The sequence below is a fragment of the Pteropus vampyrus genome, unplaced genomic scaffold (assembly GCF_000151845.1).
Source record: "Pteropus vampyrus isolate Shadow unplaced genomic scaffold, Pvam_2.0 Scaffold270, whole genome shotgun sequence".
NCBI classification, from domain to species: Eukaryota; Metazoa; Chordata; class Mammalia; order Chiroptera; family Pteropodidae; genus Pteropus; species Pteropus vampyrus.
In genome coordinates this window covers 418,725-428,649 of record NW_011889051.1, presented here as the reverse complement: position 1 = coordinate 428,649, position 9,925 = coordinate 418,725, and the positions used below count along the sequence as shown (strand labels likewise).

General features: G+C 48.1%; 1 protein-coding gene across 1 annotated transcript in view; it reads right to left on the bottom strand.

Annotated features, from left to right (window-relative positions):
• Nucleotides 1-9,925, bottom strand: part of DSCAM (DS cell adhesion molecule) — a gene marked incomplete at its 5' end in the record, with an annotated part of 274,168 nt that overhangs the window by 91,849 nt on the left and 172,394 nt on the right. Inside the window, one exon of the mRNA XM_011375311.1 lies at nucleotides 1,051-1,117. Coding sequence (XP_011373613.1) covers nucleotides 1,051-1,117 — 67 coding nt within the window. The remainder of the gene's footprint in view (nucleotides 1-1,050; nucleotides 1,118-9,925) is intronic.

Here is a 9,925-nt window from a genome sequence, read left to right as displayed (position 1 = left end):
TGAAGCCCCTGGGTCTTGTGGCTCTTCGTTACAGCAGCCATGGGCAGTGACAGAGGATCTGAGCCCCATTGGGCCCTGTCCTCGGGCGAGTCCTCTGCGAGCCTCGTTTTAGTGAGAAAGGTCAGCCAGCATCCCCTGGACACCTGACCACCCAGATATCTGGTCAGTGCCCTATCTCTCCACGATCCTCCAGGTAACACGATCGTCCCGGCCTGCCTCCCGCAGAAATCCTGTCACGTGGATCTCGTCGGAATGCCCCTCGGTCCTACTGTTTCCTCGTAGTCACTTTCCATCCAAAGACCCCACTCATCCCCCTTACCCCTTGGTTGTAAATTCCCATATTTACTGCTGGCATTCGGAGGCGAATCTGTCCCCTCGCTGCAAAATCCCGCTGGTGGCAGACGCTGCGCCTGCCTCCGCAGGCCCCAGGGAGAGTGTGCCTCGCTGTTCCTAAACTCGTGCCACGGGTCCCTGTGTCTCTAACAGAACTAACGCTATCACTTAGAGTCCCATTTTCCGGGGACCGTTCCCCGCCCATTTCAGGTTCTGGTGATTTCCTGCCTCTGAAGAGCTGGCGAATTTAGCTCCTGGGTCACTGTTGTTTCTGCTGCGGGTCCGGGCTCCAAATGGGCTGGGGATGTACCTCCTGCCTCCTAAGTTCAGAGGAACGAGGGGGAATCGTCTCGGCCATCAGAGACTGAGCCTCCTGCCCAAAAGCCTTGGCAGTGGCGCCTCGTTTGGCTCAGGAGGGTACGGCAGCACTTTTTATGAGTATGGATTTTCGTGTCAGATTCAGTTTGTCTAGATGACAAGCTTCCCTCTGTAAACCGTCTAAGAAGGCAGAAAACGGTGTTGACAATATTAAGCATAACTTGAGAGTGAGACCGCAGGCACGCGCCCCTCCCCCTCCTCGTGTTTTCCAGGTCACAGAGGGAGGAGGGGATGAGGCGGGCAGGGCACAGGGGGAAGAGGACAGTGTTCCTACGAGAAAGGCCTGGAGGCTCTTGCTTTGTTCTTCATTGGCCTGTCTGCATAGAGGGCAGGTCCCACCTTGATGGGAGTCTTGACTTTCAAACCCATGCAAGGCCCCCGCCAGCGCCTGGAGGACCCCGTGTGCCTGCTCCACCAACAGCATCGCTGTCCAGTAAGTGTGTCTGGGGCTGAGTGTGTGTCTCATCATTGCCACCTTCTTCTCTAGGTCAGAATGACAAACTGATGACTCTGGTGGGGGTATACATGGAGGGGATACAGTCTCCACGTGAATGGATAAATCATGGTATCAGTTTCTGTCAAGCACCGCTGACAGCAGAGGGTCTAGGAAAGGAAACACGTAAGCCATCAACCCTAAGGGATTACTAAGCCCTTGGGAGCAAGGCAGCGCTGTCCTGAGTACGGAGGGTGTCTGTGTGTAGCTTTCCCATAGGAGAGGCCAACAGCCAAGATGTCCACAAATTCCCACCCGGTTCAGAGCCACAGGTTCCTCCTGAACACCCAGGACAAGCAGACAGTCACTTGACACTTCCATGCTAATGGATGCCCCAGGCTAGTCAACATTCTTCCTTCCTCTTCTATAAAGCAACCTCCTGGTTTGGGTCCCCCATGTCCGCCATGCCAAACGCTCCCTCTGACGAGCTTCTTCCCAGGAGCTCAAGGACCTTGACCATAACAACTGGAGTCACCGCTCAAAAGGAGCCAGTCACGCTCCTTCCCACTGTTTGTGACAACTGTACTTGGCACAGGGATGTGATTTATTCATATGGAATCCGATGGAACATGAGTGTGAAGGAAGCTGTTTCTATGACAATTAATGGAACTTCTCTGGAAAAGCTTTCTAAGGTAAATTAAAAAAAGAAGGCTCAATTAGGTTTGAGCAAGACCAGTGAGCAGAGTGGTACACATGGCAAACATCAAAACAAACAGATTTAAAACATCAAATCAACAAAAAGGTTGTTGGCAAATGACAATATGCTTTTGCTCTACTGGCAAGAAACTTAAACTGGAAATTTCTCATGATCCATGATGAATATAGCTCATGGAATGAAAGATGACACAGTCACCCAGAATTCAAAGAGCCTAACTGCTTAGACAGTGGTTAGAAAATAAACCTATATTTATATGTTTTAAGTTCAAATACATGTTTACGGTATATCTCTTGGTCATGGTAAAATTCAGTGATTTCTTGCTTTAGTTAGTTATTTCCATTAACTTGTCTTGGCCACATCAGGTCAAAAGGCTTTCACTGCCCTCCCTATGTAAACACTGACCTGGCTCCACGTACGCTGATTTATAATCTACCTTGTGCAATCTCTCCTTGTATGGTGATTAGAATTTTGTTCAATAAAATAATAACTACATAGAAACTTTGGGGAACAAGACATTTTGGAAATGTTTTCTGGGTTGCTGAGCCAAAACTTCAAGAGCTAGAATTCAGAATTTACTTCTGCTTTGGACTACACAGTAACGGTCTGAGGTGTGGGCCTGCAGCCCCGCTGCGGGCTGTGTCCCTCCTCTGCCACCTGGTTCTATGTCCTGGGCGAGTTCGTTAACTTCTTTAATCAGCTGTGGTTTCCTCATCATTAGGGCCAAGTTGATGATTGAGGACGGTGTGAAGACACGGGGAGGCGGCGGCCATCGATCCGCCGAGCAGAGAGGCCCGGGGCAGAGTCTCCCTCAGCCTCAGTGGTGGCCAGCCTCGCAACACCTGGATTTTGGACTTCCGGGCTCCAGAACCATGAGACAGTACTTTGTCGCTGAAGCCCCTGGGTCTTGTGGCTCTTCGTTACAGCAGCCATGGGCAGTGACAGAGGATCTGAGCCCCATTGGGCCCTGTCCTCGGGCGAGTCCTCTGCGAGCCTCGTTTTAGTGAGAAAGGTCAGCCAGCATCCCCTGGACACCTGACCACCCAGATATCTGGTCAGTGCCCTATCTCTCCACGATCCTCCAGGTAACACGATCGTCCCGGCCTGCCTCCCGCAGAAATCCTGTCACGTGGATCTCGTCGGAATGCCCCTCGGTCCTACTGTTTCCTCGGTCACTTTCCATCCAAAGACCCCACTCATTCTCCTTGCCCCTTGGTTGTAAATTCCCATATTTACTGCTGGCATTCAGAGGCGAATCTGTCCCCTCGCTGCAAAATCCCGCTGGTGGCAGACGCTGCGCCTGCCTCCGCAGGCCCCAGGGAGAGTGTGCCTCGCTGTTCCTAAACTCGTGCCGCGGGTCCCTGTGTCTCTAACAGAACTAACGCTATCACTTGGAGTCCCATTTTCCGGGGACCGTTCCCCGCCCATTTCAGGTTCTGGTGATTTCCTGCCTCTGAAGAGCTGGCGAATTTAGCTCCTGGGTCACTGTTGTTTCTGCTGCGGGTCCGGGCTCCAAATGGGCTGGGGATGTACCTCCTGCCTCCTAAGTTCAGAGGAACGAGGGGGAATCGTCTCGGCCATCAGAGACTGAGCCTCCTGCCCAAAAGCCTTGGCAGTGGCGCCTCGTTTGGCTCAGGAAGGTACGGCAGCACTTTTTATGAGTATGGATTTTTGTGTCAGATTCAGTTTGTCTAGATGACAAGCTTCCCTCTGTAAACCGTCTAAGAAGGCAGAAAACGGTGTTGACAATATTAAGCATAACTTGAGAGTGAGACGGCGGGCACGCGCCCCTCCCCCTCCTCGTGTTTTCCAGGTCACAGAGGGAGGAGGGGATGAGGCGGGCAGGGCACAGGGGGAAGAGGACAGTGCTCCTATAAGAAAGGCCTGGAGGCCCTTGCTTTGTTCCTCACTGGCCTGTCTGCGTAGAGGGCAGGTCCCACCTTGATGGGAGTCTTGACTTTCAAACCCATGCAAGGCTCCCGCCAGCGCCTGGAGGACCCCGTGTGCCTGCTCCACCAACAGCATTGCTGTCCAGAAAGTGTGTCTGGGGCTGAGTGTGTGTCTCATCATTGTCACCTTCTTCTCTAGGTCAGAACGACAAACTGATGACTCTGGCGGGGGTACACTCGGGGTGGATACAGTCCCCACGTGAATGGATAAATCATGGTATCAGTTTCTGTCAAGCCCCGCTGACAGCAGAGGGTCGAGGAAAGGAAACACGTAAGCCATCAACCCTGGATTACTAAACCCTTGGGAGCAAGGCAGTGCTGTCCTGAGTATGGAGGGCATCTGTGTGTAGCTTTCCCGTAGGAGAGGCCAACAGCCAAGATGTCCACAAATTCCCACCCGGTTCAGAGCCACAGGTTCCTCCTGAACACCCAGGACAAGCAGACAGTCACTTGACACTTCCATGCTAATGGATGCCCCAAGCTAGCCAACATTCTTCCTTCCTCTTCTATAAAGCAACCTCCTGGTTTGGGTCCCCCATGTCCGCCATGCCAAACGCTCCCTCTGACAAGCTTTTTCCCAGGAGCTCAAGGACCTTGACCATAACAACTGGAGTCACCGCTCCAAAGGAGCCAGTCACGCTCCTTCCCACTGTTTGTGACAACTGTACTTGGCACAGGGATGTGATTTATTCATATGGAATCCGATGGAACATGAGTGTGAAGGAAGCTGTTTCTATGACAATTAATGGAACTTCTCTGGAAAAGCTTTCTAAGGTAAATTAAAAAAAGAAGGCTCAATTAGGTTTGAGCAAGACCAGTGAGCAGAGTGGTACACATGGCAAACATCAAAACAAACAGATTTAAAACATCAAATCAACAAAAAGGTTGTTGGCAAATGACAATATGCTTTTGCTCTACTGGCAAGAAACTTAAACTGGAAATTTCTCATGATCCATGATGAATATAGCTCATGGAATGAAAGATGACACAGTCACCCAGAATTCAAAGAGCCTAACTGCTTAGACAGTGGTTAGAAAATAAACCTATATTTATATGTTTTAAGTTCAAATACATGTTTACGGTATATCTCTTGGTCATGGTAAAATTCAGTGATTTCTTGCTTTAGTTAGTTATTTCCATTAACTTGTCTTGGCCACATCAGGTCAAAAGGCTTTCACTGCACTCCCTATGTAAACACTGACCTGGCTCCACGTACGCTGATTTATAATCTGCCTTGTGCAATCTCTCCTTGTATGGTGATTAGAATTTTGTTCAATAAAATAATAACTACATAGAAACTTTGGGGAGCAAGACATTTTGGAAATGTTTTCTGGGTTGCTGAGCCAAAACTTCAAGAGCTAGAATTCAGAATTTACTTCTGCTTTGGACTACACAATAACGGTCTGAGGTGTGGGCCTGCAGCCCCGCTGCGGGCTGTGTCCCTCCTCTGCCACCTGGTTCTATGTGCTGGGCGAGTTCGTTAACTTCTCTAATCAGCTGTGGTTTCCTCGTCATTAGGGCTGAGTTGATGATTATACTCTTTATCATTTTGCTGCTAAAATTATGATGATTCACGTAAAGAAGATGGAATCCAGCATACGATAAGCGCTAAATAAATCCTAGCTATCATTTGTAAACACCGTCATCATTTCCTTATTTTGCGCATCACTAAGGGATCCCAGCCTTTACTTTGTGACTCAGTTTTGAGTTATCAACACAAGAGGGTGAGAATTGCAGAAGACAGAGATGAGGTAGGACAGTCTGCCTGGGACCCATTTTCTTAAAACATTCCTTGTCATCAGACTGCATTTCAGTGACCTGTTTTTTTTGCATGTGAAGGGATGGGCAAGCTCAAGCAGTTCCGTGACCTCCTGGCCATTGAATAAACTTCAGACTTCGGGTTTGACTGGCAGAAGGCAGGCGTGGCACAGAGGCATCTCTTGCATGTTCTCCTGATGGGCTTGGACCTGATTCCCTGCGCGCCTGACGCTCTTATAGCTACAAGCCAAGTGCCACTGACATCTCCACGGATTCCCAGGCGCCTCAGACCTGCCACGTTCCCAACAGAGCTCACCATCTTCTGTCCTAAGCCTGACCTCCGTCTGTCCCACATCACAGGAAATGACACAGCCATCTCGTTTGCAGAAGCCAGAACCTAGAATTCTCTTCCCACCTCAGACCCCTCCGTGGACGTGCAAGGCTGCTGTGCCCTGTACACCTCCCTGTGGACGTGCCAGGCCAGTGGCTGGGCTCCTGCCGGGCTCGGTGTTCCGCTACATTGGACCCCTCTGCAGGTCCCTGGATGTGGCATGCTTTTCCCTCCCCACCCCCAGGACCTCCTTACATGATGATCTAGGGTTTTGGGTGCTATCTGTCTGGCTTTGAAGAAGCAAACTTCAATGCTGTGGGGAGGCCACGTGACAGGGAATGGTGGCGGCCTCTGTGAGCTGAGGAGATGGTCTCAGCACTCAAAGAACATGGGATTGGATTCTGCCAACAACCAGGCAGTGCGGGCAAGGTCCTGAGCTCAGGCAAGACCCTGATTTCAGCCTGTGAGACCCCGGGCCAAGGACCTGGCTACCCGAACTTGGACCCCAGACCCATGACAACAGCGAGACAATACGTTTGTACTATTTTAACGTAATAAGTTTGTGGTAATTTGTTACACAGCGCAGAACATGAATCCACACCGTTAGGACCTCTATTCATGTATCTTAATCAAACATCAGAGTTGGTGATCTGAAAAAATACTGCCTTGAAGTATAGCAGAAGTCCGAGTGCCTACACAGACACTTCAGCCCGCTTCCCTTTCGTCATGGTCATTTCTCTGGTCTTGGCGACGAGGCAAAGGCAGAGGCGTGTGTGTGTGTGTGCGTCTATGTGTGTAGTGTCTTATGTGTTTAGGGCCTGTGTGTGTGTAGTGTGTGTGTGTGAGTGCTGTGCTGTGTACGTGTGCATGCATGCCTGTGAATATGTGATCCCTGCGGGATCCACTTGAACCCCAGCTTCACAGTGGCCTGAGCCTTGAGCAGATGACACACTGTTGGACAGATGTATCCACACCAGTTGTCACAGCCAAGCAATGCACACGTGGCCCTCCGCTTGTCACACTGCAAACATGGACCTCTGCTTGTCACATTGCACATGTGGCCCTCTGCTTGTCACACTGCACACATGGCCCTCTACTTGTCACAATGCAAACATGGATCTCTGCTCGTCACATTGCACACGTGTCCCTCTGCTTGTCACACTGCCACAGCTACTTCCGCACCGCCCTTACTAGAGCAGTGGGTTCCAGACATCTTCAAGCGGACGTACCTTTTAACTGGACTATTGCATGGGAACCAATTGCAACTCAAGAGGAGGTTGGGCGGCTTTTCTTGAGGCGGAGTGGGGAGCATGGAGCCCGCAGGTGGCCATGGACAGCAGACACCTGCACAAGAAACACTGCAGAGGAGGGGCTTTGAACCCCCAGGGCAGAGGGCCTTCAGGGACAATGGGTGTGCGCCGCTGTTGCTCTCCTTGCTGCCACACGGAGCATGCTGTGGCACCGTCACATGCCAGAGGACTCTGGACTCCTAAGCAGCCCTGACATTAAGTGATTAATTAATCGGTGGCCTTCCCATGGCACACAGTGCCTTCAGTGTCTGTTGAGGGGCAGCGATACTGTAGTTAGGCAAACACACACACACACACACACACACACACACACACACACACACACGGAGTCCATCGTTTTTAAGGTGCACTGAGGTGCAGTTACATAATCATCTGAAAATATACCATCCATGCCTGTAAGAGAATTTATGATTCCGGATACGGGTGGGCAGAGGGCTCAGGGCCACCCTGATGTCTGCTTATTTTCGACTCACTCTTAGCTCTGCTTTCAGATGTCCCACCAAAGAGATTATCAATCATGGGAGCAGGTGGCAAAGGTTACATGTGGCAAAGGTTACATGTGCCTTGTCATACAGTGCCTTACAGAGATTCACGTGTACAAGCGAGGAACTCAGTAAATCTCTGAACTTAAACACACCATCTCTATTCATCAAAAGTGTTTACTTTTGCAGAAAAGGATCAGGGCTGAAACTACCTCATGCCTACAGAATGAAAATAACAATCGAAAAATTAACAGGTTACATTTTGTTTGTGTTCTCTTTTCCTACACCTTTGCTCGGAATATAATCTTGGCGAACAAAGTGGTATGAGGACTTCACAAACGTTTTAGAATTCAGAGTTAGTTGTTTTGTATTTAAAGCCAGAAAGCCAGACAGTAGATAACCTTTGGTGTTCTCACAGCATAATAAAGGTACAAATTCTCAATGACTGGGCAATCCTGGGAAAAGAATCTGAAAGTGTGACAATTCTCACAGACCCTGGGGATACGTCCACAGACCTGAGACTGTATTTATGGATCCACGACTTTGTCCACGGACCTAAGAATATGTCTAGCGATCAAGAATTCTTACAGAGGCTGAGAAACTGCTTAAGGGACAAAACCTGTCCTCCAAATAAATATTTCAGTTGCAAATTACCCCTTGTGGAAGGAAATCTTTTGTCTTATTTTTGACTCTATTTATTTTATTATCTAGTTTTATTTATTATTTTATTCTGTTTTTGTATGTTTGAGTAGGAAGTGACAATTTTTTTTCCTTTTTAAGATGATCAATGACCTAATATCATTATCTAAAATTCTGGCCCTCCTTACACTGAGGGGTTAGAGACCCTAGTTTAAAAATGTAGTGGGTGTAGAGGACCAAACTGAATGTTTGTTAACGTATTAATATTTCTTTATTTGTGAGAATATCAATAAACACTGAAACTTCAACCTGTGCCTAGAATAGCATCTTATTGAGCAAGAACTTAATAAATGTTGGCAATTATTATTTTACTGGAATTTTATCCACATTTTTAATAATTTAATTGAAGTTGGCAGTCTATTCCAAACTTCAAAAATATAAGACTTCCTAGAATACTAAACAGGATCTATGTCCTTAATTTTATTAAGCATTTCGTCTATGATAATTAGGCTTTGTCCCTTCTTTCAACAAGACACAAAACTGCATTCAGTTCTATAAACAGCCTAAATGTCTATCTGTATTAGATAGGAAGTCTGTAGAGGTGGCTGGCATAATTCTTCACCATTTTTAAATTAGTGAATTTTTCATGTTAATCTGGGAGATAAATTTATTATTACTTCAGTTTTCCTCTCCTTCCACCTAATTTCCACTCTGCTTCTTTTTAAGAAATGCCAATGATTTATTCCCGGTAGATAACGACACGCAGTTCTGTGTCGCTGTCCCGCACACCAGCACACGTGGAATTCTTCCTCGCCTCCCCGGGGTAACTGGGAGACCCAAGGCAAGACCCTGTATAACAATCACATCCCACACACCACCAGCACCAGACGTGAAAGCAGAGAACTGATGGACGACATGGACTTAGGGTCTAAGGCTCAAGTTCTGACACAAAACTTGATGCTTGGTGAGACTGGAGGGTTAATTAGAGATTGATCCCAAATGACCAAGTCCGTGAGAAGCTGTAGAGCCTCCCCCTCCCATCGGAGTTCTGTACATCCTTCTGAAAATGCGGGTGTCAAAATTCATGTTGCTGATCAATTTGCTCTTTAAATAATAATTTCAGTGACATTTGTGTTATTGCTTAGCAATGCAAAAGAATGTTCCACCTCTGCTCTGAAGGAGTAGAGATCAAATAATCAAATATCTAGTGTCAGGAACCATCCCACTCCGTGTCAGGCGAGGTGTTTGCACACATCACTTCACTTTTCATATCTTAATTCTGTGCAGTCTGATCGTTATGGAAATTTTGTACATGAAGGCAGTCTGAGAAGATTAGGTAAGGTGCCCCAAGTCCCGCGGGCAGCAGGTGACAGAGCATCTAGGCGTGGTTCTTTGTCTATTACATTTTAGAAATTAAATGAGAGCTGTCTTCACGCAGGACATGGCTTTGTAGGTTTCTCTATTAGTGTGACTTCCTAATGGCACTGCATTCTGACCTGAGATTTCTCTGGATGACCCAATTTCTTTGAGCAGAGTTGGCTGACACCTGCACATGCCTGGGAAGAGTCACCTGTATGTTCTGGAAAAATTGCACTTG